Here is a 16729-nt window from a genome sequence, read left to right as displayed (position 1 = left end):
TACCACCCACTAGAAGGGCTATATTCAAAAAGATAGTTTCAAGTGTTGATGAGGATGTAGAGAAACTGGAACCCTCCCACATTGCTGGTCGGAATGTAAAATGGTACAGCTATTTTAGAAACGTTTGGCAGTTTCTTAAACAGCTAAACATAAACTTAGCACATGACCCAGCAGTTCCACTCTTAGGAATGTCCTTAAGAGAAATGAAAACATATGTCTGCACAAAGACATGTATGTGAATGTTAATAGCAATATTATTCATTATAACCTCAACCTAGAAAGTCTACATGTCCGTTAATGGGTAAATAGATTAACAAAATGTGTTATATCTAAACAGTGGAATGCTATTCAGAACTAAAAAGGAATGAACTGTTGATACCTGCTACAATGTGGATGAATCTCAGAAACCTTAGGCTAAGTGAGAGAAGGCAGCTGTAAAAGACAACATACTTCCTGATTCCATTTACGTGAAATATCCAGAAAGGGCAAGTTTATAGAGACAGAAAGCAAATCAGTGTTTGCTTAGGGCTGGGGATGGAAGTGAGAATTAACTGCAAACAGCATAAAGAAACTTTTTAGGGTGATCAAAGTGTTCTAAATCTGGACTGTGATAATGGTTGCACAACTCTTTAAATTTACTTACGATCATTGAACTGTACACTTACGATAGATGAATTTTATGCTATATATATAAATTATCCATCAGTAAAGCTGTTAAAACAAAATTTGAGGATACATGAATGTCAAGACACAGTCTTCCAGCATGCCCAGGGTCTACTATAATTGTATGTGACGACTACTGCTTTCTCACATTTAACAGTCCTGTTCCATGTAACACTATTAACTTATTTTATACATGATTCCTATTAGTGAAGAAGTCAAAACATGTTTCACTCATTGGATTAGATTATTCCATGTGAGCCAGCTATTCCAAAGAAGGTTATTTTGCAATACAAATTGGCTTATTCAGACTAGGTAAAGTTTAGTCTCAGTGCATCTGTAATTCACTAGGAGTTGAAAGATTGCGCGTCTCAAACTTTCTAATCATGAAAGTAACTGGATCTCTCAGAATTTGGTGCAATATCTAATTAATGTCACAGTGTGTTTTTGGAATAGGAAATTGATAGGTGTAGCTATCCTATTATACTCTATGAGGATGAGAGAAACAAAGTGAGTTACTCAAGGTCATACTTCAAATCAGTTGAGAAGCCGTAAACTCAAATTTGCCCCCTCACGCCACAGCTAGAGTGATGTTAGACATAGCTCCCTTTCAAGGCAATATAGTCAGTTGGATATTAATCAAGTCCATTTGTCACTGGGGTTGAATTTGAAAGTTCTTTCCTTTCAGATATTTTTGTTTTCCTTTGATTTGCTGGTTGGATTCCTGTTACTCACTAAATCCCTCTTTTTTAGCTCTTGCAGTTCAACCCTGTGGAGCGACTTGGTGCTGGAGTTGCTGGTGTTGAAGATATCAAATCTCATCCATTTTTCACCCCTGTGGATTGGGCAGAGCTGATGAGATGAACATAGTGCAGGATTATCTGCACACATTCTGATCTTCTCCGTGATGGGCGTCTCCAGCGCAGAGGCAGCTCTGCTTCATAGTCACTTACGGAGCACCGAAGCTGTGGGATAAAGACCTTCAGAGGAAGTGCGGGAAGGAAAAGGCTGAAAGAAAACAATTCCTTTACCGTTACTGTCTGGACAAGATATTGGCTTCATTTGCAAGGGGCTGTTATGTGCAAACCTTTAAGCAGGTGTGATCCCTGTTTTATCTGCCTTTACATGGTATTTCAGATGAGTTGTAAACCCACCTGAAAGAGGAACGCCCTTCAAGAACTTCCTCTGATATGAAGCTCCCAGTGTGGAATTAAGTGTTACTTGAAAGGAGGACCTTTACATGGCAGCTAACTGCTAACCAAGATTGGGTTATATGATCAAATTAGTATTTGCTGAATAATATATTAAAAGTGCTCCATGAATAGTGTCATCTCTGGAGCTTAAAAAGTGAGAAAGAAAGAATATACACATCATGTCTGATAGGAAACCTGTACCACAATGCTATATAACTAATGTATGTTGAATGTGGCCCGATATTGTTTCATCCTTTCAGAAGTCCACGTGAGAGGGAAACACTTCATGTTGTCACCTTGGTGCATTGTTGGTTGGTACTGCTTACAGAAAGTTCTTACAGGCACTCACTGGCTCTCTCTTTGACTTCATCTTTCTACTTCCTACACCCTTTGCCTATTCTCTCATATTCTGTTCTTCCTACCCCTACTAATACATATGCAACAGAAGAGGGAAGGGAGTATTTATTTCCCCAAATTGTATCAACGTAATAAGGACTAAGAAATCATGATGTAAAATAAACATGGTAAAAACTTAAATCTCTCCATTTAATTGCTTAAGATTTTTTTTTTAGGAAAGCCTCTCTTTCTTTTATTTTGGAATGTTAGCAATTTCTGCTGCTTCTTATGCTTGACTTTATTGTAGTTTTTGGCTTGATGTACTAAGAACCAAAGGATCTCATCTAAGTGGAATTGAATGGCAATCCTATTTTATTACTTACAGTGATGGGATTTCCAGATTTGACCTCCTAATCTGCTTGACTTTGTGTAGAAAGAATATGAGTATTTACACATCTCCAAACATTTATATTTATCTCTTTCGTGTTGCTAAGATAGCTCCTGTAGTCATGCATTGTTTACAACAATTTTCAAATGGTTTAAAAGTGTTAATATCTGTTTTTTGAACTTTATCCAAAGAAGAAATAAGGTCACTATTTCCAAGTTAGGAGCCACCAGAAATAACGAAAGTTTTCTATATATTCTAATCCTTTGTATTTTTGCTATCTGTGTGAGACCCCACCCCTACTGCAAGAGCATCTGTACAGCTTCCATCTGCCATCAGCCAGGTCCTCCCATCAAATTAAATGGAAGCAGCAAATGCTTTAGTGAAACACAGGAAATGTGCAAGCATTTTTCCTTTTTCTATTATCCTGCTCCCCCTTTTTCCTTTTTGGTCCCCTTATAACCTGAACCCCAGCTGAAGAACTCCGACACCACCAGGATGGGGAGCAGGTCACCAGGATCATAGCTCAGTCAAGATGACATCACGCCCTGGAACTGGATTTCAACTCATCAGCCACTGGCCTCATAACAGGAACTCATGCAGGTGAGACACAAGGATGACTTCCTGTGTAGGACTAGTAGGAAATCTGCAAGTACTTAGAGCTGGCCATTACAGAGCTTCCTTCCAGAAGTGCCCTATGACATGAAAGTAGGACTTCACAGCTAAGGTGAAGTTCCCAGCCCTACCACATGATTTTGGTCACTTGGATTCAGAGAACAGTAATGTCAACAGATGGTTACTTTGTCAGTGTGTTGACACAATTCCATTGCTTCAGTTTCTCTCTGTGTGTTTGATTGGAACTTGTGGTTAATGAAAATACATTATTCATAATCATGGTGGACAGGAATTATTTTAGTAATAAACACACAGGATAAGTGGCTTTGGAGTGATGAACCCAAGTCTGTTTTTATTTGATGATGTATATTAGAAATACTAGTATTTCTAATGCTGTGGGTGATACTGTTCTTCTTTTTTGTATTTTTTTTTTGAGCATATATAATCTGGGTCAAAATCATAAAAGAACTTGCACTTAGTATTTCTCATTTGATTTTGTTATTTTTATTTTTATTGTGGTAAAATAGACATAATATAAAATGTACCATTTTAACTACTTTTAAGTATAAAATTCAGTGGCATTAAGTACATTCACATTTTTATTCAACCATCAGTACTATGCATTGCAGAACTTTTTTTTTTTTTGGTGAGGAAGATTGGTCCTGAGCTAGCATCTGTTGCCAGTCTTCCTCTTTTTGCTTGAGGAAGAGTGTTCCTGAGCTAACATCTGTGCCAATCTTCCCCTGTTTTGTATGTGGGATGCTGCCACAGCATGGCTTGATAAGCAGTGTGTAGGTCTGTGCTTGGCATCTAAACCCATGAACCCTGGGCCACTAAAGCAGAGTGCATGAACTTTACCACAGGACCAGTCCCCATCTCAGAACTCTTTAATCATCCCAAACTGAAACACTGTACCCGTTAAACGCTAACTCCCCATCCCCTCCCCCTGCCCCTAGTTACCACTGTTCTACTTTCAGTCTCTGTGAATTCGACTCTTCTAGGTCTGTCGTATAAGTGGAATCATGTAATATTTGTTTTTTTGTGTCTGGATTATTTCACTTAACATTATTTTTTCATGGTTCGTCAGTGCTATAGCATGTATCAGAATTTCATTCCTTTTTAAGGCTGAGTAATACTTCATTGCGTATAATACCACATTTTGTTTAGCCATTTATGTGTCAATGGATGTTTGGCTGTTTCCAACTCTTGCCTGTTGGGAACAATGTTGTTAGGAACATTGATGGGCAAACATCTGTCCAAGTCCCTGCTCTCATTAGATTTTATATTTTTATATGAAATTACCAATGTCCTTATTATTTTAACATGCTCTTTGTGAGAAAGCTTTTCTAGCAGGTTGCCAGTAACATTATGGTGTATCACCTATCTTAAGTTATGATGTGAAAATCTACCATTTCTATTTCACAGATGGGTAAGTGAAGCTCCCTAAGAGTAAAAAAGAATGCCATCATTTTAGCAATTTGTTTTAACTCTGACATGAATTAATACTTCTTGAGACATAAGTCTTTTCAACTTTTGTGTTATAATAACTAAACTCTTGATAACATATCTAAATCTTCCTTTTAAATGTTTTTAAGTACTACAATTCCTGTTGTGTTTTGCCCCTCAAGCTTTTCCTATCCTATTTCAGAGTCATTGTGAACCAAGACTGAGTTTTGCTTTCATATAATGCATGTACTAAAGATTATAAAATTTATAATAATACTCGTGCTGTGACTAGTAACACTACACCAGGACCCCACACATAGTATGTCTTAGTTGAATTCACTTGCCTATAGCTTATAAATCCAAACAGAAAGAAGTCTGACTATAGCATTAAAAAGCTCTTTGCTTCTCAGGAGGCCTCTTATAGCATCTTTATTGGACTCACTTAGGAATTACTTTATAGCAAAGGCCAAGGCATAAGATGGATTGTCTTTCTTTTTAGAGTAGTTGATAAAACCCCTGATCTATCTATATGCTCTGGGTAATGAAGCAAGCTCTTTCTCTGAGGATTGTATAATATAATGGAAAGTCCTAGAGTGGAGTTCTGGTCTTATCTCTGTGACTAACTAGCCTTTTAACCTTAGGCAAATAACAATATTCTAGACCTGTTCCTTCTCCTATAGAACGAAGAGGTAGGTGAGTGCTAAGCTCCACAAGCCTACACTGGACTTTCTATTTTTCAGAGTGAGCTGATTTGATAAACCAACATTGTAGGAAGACAAGGTTAATGAAAATCTTTAATTGGTACTTAACTGTTTTCTTATAATTATTTTTCTAGTAATCCCAGATACTTGGGTTGCTGCCATATACCCGTTCAGTAGCATAACCCTTAGTGGTTATGTGGCTATAAAATTTATAAATAGAATGGAACATTAAAAGGTTATTTCTCAGTCAGCTCTACACTGGAGAAGGAGAGTTGAAGGTCCCGATAGTCGTACATGAGGTGAAAGGAGGTTAGGACACACCTACATTTGCTCACTTCTAGACCTTTCTCAATAACTGTGGTGGTATTCCTACCCCAGTTGCCCTCATCTCTCATATTTTATGTGTTTGTTTGACTCAGTTCTTTAGCAGGCATAATCAGAGTACAAAATTGATACTTTCTGTTCCTATTTAATGCAGAACATTAACCTCTACCAGGCTAGGTAATTTGGACTTTTGAGTATTTGATGTCCACTCAGCTCATTTTAAGGATTTCATATTAAGTCCTTATGCTGAAGGGTTACTAAATGGCAAAAGCTGTGAAGTCAGCTATTTCTGAATCAAGTTGTAAACATAACAGCAGTAGGGAAATGGGAAGCAAAGTACTACAGGGTTTTGTGCCTCAGCATCACTTATTCGCTCAAGGACAGTAAAGAGGAAACCAGAGAACAAGCTTCCTTTTGGGGAGGGTTTACAATGGTGGTGATACACAGTCAGATGGCATGGCTTTGCTTTTTTTGTTCCTATCACATGACTTCTTCCCTTGTTCCAGGGCTCTCAGCTCAGGGAGAAGTAGAGGCAGAGAAGGTTTGTGAAGGTGTAAGAAAGAAAGTAACTCGAGGGAGGTGGTCTAGGGAAATGCCGCGGCGCACTCGTCAGGCGGCGCACTCGTCAGGCACGTTGGGCCGGGGATCTGGAGCAATCGAGAGCCTTCTTTGTTGAGCTAGGTTGGAAATGCGATTCTTTGTTCTCCCTCCAGGAAGAGTTAGGCAGAAACGGAAACTGTTGCAGCCATCCCAGGAAAAGGTGCTGAACTGCCTCTTGGGAGAGGGCTAAGTGACAAGCTTATCTAGAGTCAGGGCATCCCCATCTCCTTGCTGAAGACAGCTGGGAGAGCTGGGGTAAAGGGAGAGGCCGCGAGTGTCTGCGGAGAGCTGCTGCGATTTCTTTGGGCAGGAATCCCTCTTAGTGGGTGTGGTAAGGAAGAATGACACCTGGACCAGCTTTGGTCACAGAGTTACTGGCATCCTGCTTTTGTAAATCTCAAAACATTTTATAGCAAAATGTTCAGATTCCCCCTAAAGCTAAACTACAAGGCAGGAATTCGACCAACCCCACCAAAGAGGCAAAAGTCGAAGGAGATTCGACAGATGTAAGGGGGTTTGAACCTGTTTCAGTGCCAAAATAATAATGACCACAATGTGATGTTGCCCTTGTCACGTGGGAGATATACATGTAATTGACTCAATGGCGACATAGAGGGAAAGCAAGGAGAAAGGAGGTGAGGTGGTGGCAAAACAAAAGAAAATTTGTATGACTATTCAGTCTCTTGGGATTGTTCTGGAAAGAAAAAGTGTTAGATATTTGAAGGCTCTGTCTTCAGCAAAAAGATTCTCAATGCCAAGGAAAACTTTAAAACTGAACTTTTTCCCCTCACCATGCTCTCCTACTGTTATCTCATTTCTTCTGCTTCTTCCCCTCTTCATGCCCTCTTCATCTACCCTCCGCCTCTGTTATGGGCTTCTCTGGTCACTGAACAAAAGACATGGTGCCCGTCTTCAAGGACCTTATCCCACCCAGGGGAAGGAAGGCATAAATAATAAGTAGGGCAGAATGTCGTAAGTGGCGTAGGTACAAATAGAGGATGGGAGCGCACAGAGGAGAGATCTGAGGAGCTGCAGGCAGGCTTCCTGTATTGCTGCAGAACCTTGAAGTTTGAACAGTATTTTTAAACATAAGGACTTTTTTTTTAAGATTTTATTTGGAGAGAAGGAAAGTTTCCAGGGGAACCGAAAAAACAGTTGTGTACAAAGGAGATGGGAAATGTAAAGCTGTGCATATTCTGTTTGGGCTGGTTTGTGGGTACGTGAATTTGAAAGGTAGGTTAGGGCCAGAGGACAGCCATGCTGAGACACTTGGACTTCATTCTCTATGTTGTAGGGAACTGGAGAAGGTTCTTAGAGAGCTGACATTATTGCAGCCTGCTGTTAAAAGGATAATTTTAGGGTTAGAATGGAGAATAAATTGGAGAGGGCGATTAGAGGCAGAGAAATCAGTTAGGGGTTATTGCAGAACCTCAGGCAGGAGAGAGAGTCCTGAGTTAAGGTGCTAGAACACAGAGGGCCACGTCAGCGTCCTCTTGTCCATGTCTCAAGTGGACAGTTTCCCTATCAAATAATTGCTTTCCTTTTTTCTTGAAGCCACTCTATACTAGGAGACTATGGATTTGTTGTTTGTAAATTACCCCCAGGGAACCACCAGAGAGACAAACAGTTTCCCCCATTGGTTGATAATGATATTTGCTATTCAGAGCTTAAAACCCCTGGGTCCCAACTCACTTTCTTTCATCGTTTCGTGGCACTCCTTCCTGCCTTTTGCTTTAAAATAGCTGGTTTGCTTTCTGTTTGGATCGTGTTCTGCTCTTGCTTGTGGAAGGAATTCCATCCTGCCAGGTGGTTGCTCCCTGTACCAGACCCCTGACATAAGTTCAGCTTAGCTCAGAGGTTCTCAAAAAGTGGTCTCAATCTGGGTCAAGAGAGTGGGGTGATTTTTACTCCTCTTGCAACTTTTCTTTAAGTTTGAAATTATTTCCAAGGAAAGAAGTTTTAGGAAAGTAAAAAAAAAAAAAAAAAAAAGTGATGCCCAGACCATCAACATTAGCACCCCCTGGGAATTTAGAAATGCAGATTCTCAGACCCTCTTCAAATCAGAACTCTGGGGCTGGCGCAGCAATCTGTTTTAACAAGCCTTTCCAGGGGATTCTGATGCACGGTTAAGTTCGAGAGCCACTGGCTTAGTTGAACGTCAGCTTATCGCCTCTGCCTTGTGTTACCATAAGCCTCCTTCCTTGTGGTATGTGTTTGGAGTTTGAAGACATTTCCCAACACTTAATATATTTCCCAGGAACTGGCCCTGGAAGTCCTTGCATCAGTGGGAATGACCAGAAGTGACAGGGGAAGATAGATCATGAGGACAAGCAGGAAGGGAAAAGGCAAGGGGAATAGCCAACTGGATAAAGAAATAAAACAGAGGAGGGGGCAAAAGGAGGAGCCCGTGATGGGGAGTGATTCCATTCCCCCAAAGAGACTCAGCCCCTTCTGTCATCGTTCTCTAGCTTCAGATAACTCACCCTCTATAGATAGCTTCTCTTATCTCAAATCCATTTTAGAAATAGAATAAATATCAAATTATAATGACAATTCTTTTGATTACGTGTTGTGTATTGTTGGCTTTTTTGCTCCTTCTTAAGCAGAGCCACAATGAAACTTAGTATTTAGTCCCTGCGTTGCTCAAAATCTGAATGAAAAGAATCTAAACTGTAAAGTTTGGGAAAGACACCAGAATGTTCTCTTCGGATTCTGAAGTGTGGCAGAGCTGCTCGATTGTCTCTTTAGAACTGAGGGACTCAGCTGGGGATGCTTTCTCAGTGGACTTGATTTGCCTTTTGAAAATGGACATCAAGCTTCCCAGGAGTGAAGTGAAATGCAGATGTTCCCCGAAGGTCAAGTGTGTTTGCAGGGGGCATGGGGAATGTGGGTGACCCACTGTCTCCGTATTTTTCACGTTAAGGCTCTTTTGTTTATAAGGCACCAAGATTATTAGATGAGACTGTTAATAAATTATATTTTGACCAAATATGTATTTGACCTGTCGTGAGCGTCTGCAAAGTGTTTCCATGATTTTGTGTTTTCGGTAGGTGAGACTTCATTGTCGGCGGTTGTGTCATCTGTCTCTGCTCTTGCCATGCCTGGACTCAGCCTCAGTAGTAATGTGCTGTCCTTCTTTAAAAAAAAAACGACAGTATGGCTTAAACCGCCATCGATAGGACATGCTTTGCACAATTTTTCCAATGGTAGGCTGAGGTTCCCACTCACACCGCACCCCCATGCACTAATTATGACCAGAGGCACACCCGGGTGGTTCTGGTTAGGGAGTACAGTCCCTGGTGAACAGAGAGAAGCCACTTTGCCCCTAAGAGAATCAACCCTCCTGTTGGTAAATGGCCTTTGGGGCTGTTTCCCCCAGTCTTCTGACTGCAGAGGCCAGGACTCTTCCCACCATGTAGTCTTCTCTCGTTCTCTTGCTCCTATAATCTGTCTTTCAAGTGTAAGGCCCTGAGCTACTCTTGACAAACATGATGTGGGTAAAGGGGATGCTACATAGAATTTGATATTTTGAGAAAGAAGAACTGCTGCCTGCTTTTTATTTTCTCGCCTCTTACTTCAAAGCCTAAATTTACTCAGTTCAGCGCACCCCTCCTGGGCCATACCTCCACCTCCTGTGACTCCATCAGGACCTGAAGCCTCATTCCAGCTGGGATCATCTTAGCATGAAAAGTCACCATGAGGCACAGGGCTTCCTTTTGCCTGCACCCTGTTCCTGTGATCAGCACACCCCTGATCACATCTTTCTTGATCGTAAGTATCCCTTCGAGACTGCTGGTCTGGATCTCGTCCTCAACATTCAGTTGGCCTTCCTGGCGCTGGTAAATCTTGGCACCCATAAAGCAGAAGGTGGCAGCCATCCTGATGTTGCCACTCTGTCCCTTTGCTGCAGATTTACGCTATATCCAGTAGCTTATCTCCACTGTGGGCTATCATGGCGTGAGGGAGAGGAGGGGAGAGTGCTTGCTGCCTGCTGCAGCTGTCTCCGTTTGAATCAACCACCCCCACTCCCCAGGTGCCAGAATAGCTCGCTGGGTTTCGAATGCTCCCCATCTCTACCTCTCCCGCCCATTGCAGCGTTGGTAGCAGCTTTCCAACCGGTCTTTTGTTGTGGAAGCTCTAAATCCATGGTAGGGAAATTACCGAGAGACTCTTCCACAGTCTGCCCTCCCTCCCCTTGCTCCGTCTCTTTCTTTCCTTCCTTTGTCTCCTTCCGTAGCTGGGGTCAGAATCCCTAGCCAGACTGAGAACATGGTTGCTATTCCAGGACCCAGATGCCAATATGTGGCAGCATCTGGCTTATTGGCAAGCGTTGCCGGCAGTTGTGCTGGCTGCTTCTAGGCCTGTCATGTGGCTGAGCCTGCTAATGGGGACCCTGTCACAAAACGGAGTTTCTTTGAGAATATGGTTTCAACCAAGGAACTCACCAGAAAACAATGAGCTGCACTGAGAGGACATGAATTATTGGGCAGGGTGACTGCAGACCGTAACTTTGATGCTGATCCTAGACCTGTTTTGCGAAAATCCCTGTTTCATGTTGTTGGAGTCTGCTCCTCGCGTAACCTTACCTTCTTGTGCTGTTAGTGTTTCAGGTGCCTTAAGGCATGGAGCTCCTTGAAAGAGAAACACAAATCACTAAAAATGTTGAGATAAAATCCTGCTCCTCAGAGGCGCCTGTTTGGCACGGGGAGTGCATGATAACAGCTTGCTTTAGAAAGGTGACATTTCTGCTGAAGGCTGAATAATAAAAAACGCATTTAAAACTCAGCTCTTCCGTGTCTTCTGATGGTTGACTTTTGGAGTCAAGGCCATTTCTTCGATGTGAAGGGTCTTTTTTGAGGCTAGCCTCCCCAGCTCCCAAACGTGTGTATTAACTCTTGTCATCCTTGATGAGGCTGAGGAGCTTTTTAAATTAATGATCACATAATAGGACTGTTAAGGCTTTTTTCAAGGTGCAAACATTGGGTGCTCAGAATGTGTCAAGCAGTGTCCGAGGCATTAAATCGGGGCAGAGGCAAAGATGAAGAACAGTTGGTTCCTGCTCCCCAGGACACAGGTCATTGGTGACCAAATTACTCATGCTTCCATTATTTTGTTTCTTCCCCACAGCTATACATTGGACAGGGCAAGAGATATGCACTGTCTTTTACAAATGGAGAAACTAAAGTCCTGAGAAACTGACTTGCCCTGGTTGGCGTGGCAAGCTAATAAGAGCTGTGATTGGAAATTAGGTAGTTGCAGTTCTGCCTCACTGAGTGGATGTCTGCTGGATTCTTAGGTTATAAACTCCTAAGGGCAGGGACTGTGTCTTTAACTTTTGCAACTCTGCCCCCAATTAGCAACCTCTGCTCACCCATGACCCCCTCTCCACACATCTCCCAAACACACGCACACACTATAATTCAGGGGCTCCTTACAAATGGAGGCCAAGTTCTTCCTGTGACAGGCTGACGGAAGGAATCAAGAGGAAGTATAGAGCAAAAATTAGCTTGAATTAAAAGATGATGATGATGCTGGAGGGATGGTGGTGGTGATGGCAGTAGCATGCTGCCTACATAATCCCGCATAAGCACAGCACAACTAGATGGCAAAATCAAAAATTCGTAGACAACATTTACAACAAAACTAGGTGACAAGATACCAAAAGTCCCCAAATAAAAGCAGTTGGAGACAAAAATACCAGTAACCACAAGACTTGCATGATACGGGTATCGTGTGTGTGGGAGACAAAAGAAAGCAACAGTGTAGCTTCTGACTGGACCCGCGAACAGGAGAACCCCACATAGCCAACTGGTATTCGCTAGGAAACTCAGCGGGCCGATTTGAGAACAGCCGCTGAAGGTGAAGGCGTTTTGCCTGCTCTAACACCTGGTGAGTGCAAAGAGCTTGCAATAAAAGGCATTAAAGGGGCTAACCCTTTGAACTCTCCAAATTGACCTGCCAGAACTGCCTTCTAGTACAGGGCCCTACGCTGAAGAGAAATTGCCGGGAATGGAATCAAAATTGAGCAGGGCAGAGACCAGAGAAAGGTCCAGTTCAAAGGAAGGGAAGAAAAGCAGCCAGGAAATCTCAGAAAGCAAGATGTCATACTTTTTTTTTTTAACTCTTCACAAAAACAACAGAAGAGGGAGCTCTATGAAGTTAGAGCCTTTTAAAATTTAACCCACTTTTTTTCTCATAGTTTTGAAAACTAATTTCACATAAAAATGCACAACAGAAAAGAATCAACATCAAGTCCTGTGCAAAGCGATTATAAGAAAAGAGAGAATTAGGAATAGAATAATATCCTTACAGACAATAAAAGCATTCCAGAAAGATGTGCTCACAAAACAGATGAAAACTAATTTGCTATTTCAAAATGAACTGAAAAGCATTAAGAAAATTATATAAGACATGAAAGAACAACATAAATCATAATTAGAAAACTCAGAACAGAGGTGACAATTCAGGAAAGAATTATAAACAAAAGAAAAAAATTATTTCAGAAATGAAGACTAAACTACAAGGACCAAAGGAGGGAATAAACACGACAGATAATGCCCTAAGAGAAACGTAAGGTGAAAAGGGAAAATTAAAAAAAGATTTTTATTAAGATTTTTAGAGCAGTTTCAGGATCACAACAAAACTTAGAGGAAGGTACAGAGATTTCCCATACGCCCTTTGGCCCGCACATGCATAGCCTTCCCAGTTATCAACATCCCCCACTGGAGTGGTAAATTTGTTACAACTGATGAACCTTCTTTGACACGTCATAATCACCCAAAGTCCATAGTTTGCGTTATGGTTCACTCTTGGTGGTGCACATTCTGTGGGTTTGGACAAAAGTATAATAACATGTATCCATGATTATGGTATAAAGAGTATTTTCGCTGCCCTAAAAATTCTCTGTATACCCCCTAATTCATCCCTCCTACTCACCGACCCCCAACCCCGGTAACCACTGAACATTTTACTGCCTTCATAGTTTTGCTCTTTCCAGAATGTTGTATAGCTGGAATCATACAGTATGTAGGCTTTTCAGATTGGCATCTTTGAGTTGGTGATACACACTTAAGATTTCTCCATGTCTTCATGGCTTGATAGCTCATTTCTTTTTAGTGCTGAATAATATTATTCCACTGTAGATGAACCACAGTTTATCTCTCCATTCACCTACTGAAGGACATCTTGGTTGCTTCCAAATTTTGGTAATTATTAATAAAGCTGCTATAAACATCTGTGTGCAGTTTTTTTTTAATAAAGATTGGCATCTGAGCTAACATCTGTTGCCAATATATATTTTATTTTTCTTCTTCTTCTCCTCCTCCTCCTCCCCCCACCTCTCCTCCCCCCCCCCAACCCCCAGTACACAGTTGTATATTCTAATTGCAGGTCCTTCTGGTTATGCTATGTGGGACGCTGCCTCAGTGTGGCTTGATGAACGGTGCCGTGTTTGCGCCCAGGATCCAAACCAGTGAAACCCTGGGCTGCCGAAGTGGAGCGCTCAAACTTAACCACTCAGCCATGGGGCTGGCACCTGTGTGCAGTTTTTTGTGTGGATGTAAGTTTTCAGCTCCTTTGGGTAAATACCAAGGAGCATGATTGCTGGGTTAAATGGTAAGAGTATGTTTACCTTGGTAAGAAACTGTCAAACTGTCTTCCAAAGTGGCTGTATCATTCTGCATTCCCTCCAGCAATGAATGATAATTCCTATTGCTCCCCATCCTTGTCAGCATTTAGTGTTGTCAGTGTTCTAGATTTTGGCCATTCTAATTATTGTTTTAATTTGCATTTCCCCAATGACATCTGATGTGAAGCATCTTTTCATATGCTTATTTGTCATCTATATATCTTCTTTGGTGAGGTGCCTGTTGAGGTCTTTGGCCCATTTTTAGATTGGGTTGTTCATTTTCTTATTGTTGAGTTTTACCAGTTCTTTTTATGTTTTGGAGAACAGTCCTTCTTCAGATATGTCTTTTGCAAATATTTTTTTCTCAATCTGTGACTTGTCTTCTTATTCTCTTGATGTCTTTTGCAGAGCAGAAGTTTTAAATTTTAATGAAGTCCAGCTTATCAATTACTTCTTTCATGGATGGTGCTTTTGGTGGTGTATCTGAAAAGTCCTCACCATAGGCAAGTTCATCTAGGTTTTTCTTCTATGTTATCTTCTAGGAGTTTTATAGTTTTCCATTTTAGATTTAGGTCTGCGATCCAATTTGAGTTAATTTTTTGTGAAAAGTGTAAGGTCTGTGTCTAGATTCATTTTTTTTTTTTTTGCTTGTGAATATTCAGTTGTTCCAGCAGCGTTTTCTTCCAGTTTCATTGAAAAGAAATTGACATACGTTACTATATAAGTTTAAGGCATACAGCATGATGGTTTGATTTACATATATTGTGAAATGATTACCACAATAGGTCCAACTAATATCGATCTTCTCATATAGACATATAGACATATATCCATCTTCTCATGTAGAGGAAAAGAAAACAGGAAAAAAATATTTCTCCTTGTGATGAGAACTCCTAGGATTTACTCTCTTAACAACTTTCCTATATATCATACAGCAGTATTAGCTATAGTCATCATGTCGTACGTTACATCCCTAGTACTTATTTTATCTTATAACTGAAAGTTTGCATCTTTTGACCATCTTCTGTAATTTCCCCCTCCCTCCGCGACCTCTGCCTCTGGTAACCACAAGACTGATCTCTTTCTATGAGTTTGGGGTTTTTTTGTTTTAGATTTCACATATCACTGAAATCATACAGTATTTGTCTTTCTTTGTCTGACTTACTTCACTTAGCATAATGCCTTCAAGGTCCATCCATGTTATTGCAAATGGTAGAATTTCCTCATTTTTTTATGGCTGAATAATAATTTCATTGTGTGTGTGTGTATATAGATATACTCACACATATATATACATATATACATATATACACATGCATATACACACACACACATATATGTATATATATGCACACACAAAATATAGAGATATATGTATCTTTTTGACTTAGTGTTTTCATTTCCTTTGGATATTCCCAGAAGTGGAATTGCTGGATCTTATGGTAGTTCTATTTTTAACTTTTTGAGGATCCTCCATACTGTTTTCCACAGTGGCTGTACCAATATACAATGCCATCAACAGTGCACAAGTGTTCCCTTTTCTCCACATCCACGCCAGCATTTATCATCGCTTGTCTTTTGGATAATGGCCATTCTAAGGGGTGTGAGATGATATCTCATTGTGGTTTTAATTTGCATTTCCCTAATGACTAATGATGTTGAGCATCTTTTTATATACCCCTTGGCCTTTCCTATATCTCATTAAAGAAATGTTTATTCAGGTCCTTTGTCCCTTTTTAAATTGTGTTATTTGGTTTTTTTTGTTACTGAGTTGTATGAGATGTTTATATCAGATATATGGTTTGCAAATATTTTTTCCCATTCCATAGGTTGTCTTTTCCCTTTGTTAGTGGTTTCTTTTATTTTTTTTTAATTTTTTTTTTATTGTTTTTCCCTTTTCTTCCCAAAGCCCCCTGTACATAGTTGTATGTTCTTAGTTGTGGGTCCTTCTAGTTGTGGCATGCGGGACACTGCCTCAGCATGGCTCGATGGGCAGTGCCATGTCCACGCCCAGGATTCGAACCGATGAAACACTGGGCCGCCTGCAGTGGGGCGCACAGACTTAACCACTCGGCCACGGGGTCAGCCCCTTGTTAGTGGTTTCTTTTGCTGTGCAGAAGCTTTTTAGTTTGATGTAGTCCCACTTGTTTCTTTTTGATTTTGTTGCTTGTGCTTTAGTTGTCATATCCAAAAAATCATTACCAACACCCACGTCAATTTATTCCTATATTTTCTTCTAGGAATTTCATGGTTTTAGGTCTTACATTTAAATCTTTAATCCATTTCAAGTTAATTTTTGTGAGTGGTGTAAGATATGGGTCCAGTTTCATTCTTTTACATGTGAATATCCAATTATCCCAGCACCATTTATTGAAGAGACTGTCTTTTCTCTATTGAGTATTCTTGGCTCCCTTATCAAGTACTATTTGACTGTATATGCTTAGGTTTATTTCTGGGCTCTTGTTATGCCACTACCATACTGTTTTGAGAACTGTAGCTTTATAGCATAGCTTGAAATCGGGAAATGTAATGCTTCCTGCTTTGTTCTTCTTTTTCAGGATTTCTTTAGCTATTCATATAAATTTTAGGAGTGTTTTTTATACTTCTGTAAAAAATGCCATTGGAGTCTTGATTGGGATTGCATTGAATCTGTAGATGGCTTTTGGTAGTATTGTGATATTTTAATATTAATTCTTCCAATCCATGAACACAGGATACCATTCCTTTTATATGCGTCTTCTTCGATTTCTTTGATCAGTGTGTTGTAGTTTTCAGCATAGAGGTCTTTCATCTCCTTAGCTAAATTTGTAAGTATTTTGTTGTTTTTGATGCTATTGTAAAT

At 40.4% G+C, this 16729-nt stretch overlaps 1 protein-coding gene across 14 annotated transcripts in view; it reads left to right on the top strand.

Annotated features, from left to right (window-relative positions):
- Positions 1-2390, top strand: part of RPS6KC1 (ribosomal protein S6 kinase C1) — a 172106-nt gene extending 169716 nt beyond the window's left edge. For all 14 annotated transcript variants that reach the window (XM_001488504.6, XM_023640738.2, XM_023640737.2 and 11 more), the window contains one exon: positions 1414-2390. In XM_001488504.6, the coding sequence (XP_001488554.2) occupies positions 1414-1524 (111 nt within the window). In that variant the 3' untranslated portion in view covers positions 1525-2390. The remainder of the gene's footprint in view (positions 1-1413) is intronic.
- The last annotated feature ends 14339 nt before the right edge of the window (positions 2391-16729 follow it).

The sequence above is a fragment of the Equus caballus genome, chromosome 5, assembly GCF_041296265.1.
Source record: "Equus caballus isolate H_3958 breed thoroughbred chromosome 5, TB-T2T, whole genome shotgun sequence".
In the NCBI taxonomy this organism is placed as follows: Eukaryota; Metazoa; Chordata; class Mammalia; order Perissodactyla; family Equidae; genus Equus; species Equus caballus.
Note: the sequence above shows the minus strand (reverse complement) of the source record. Positions and strands in the feature narration are given on the sequence as shown.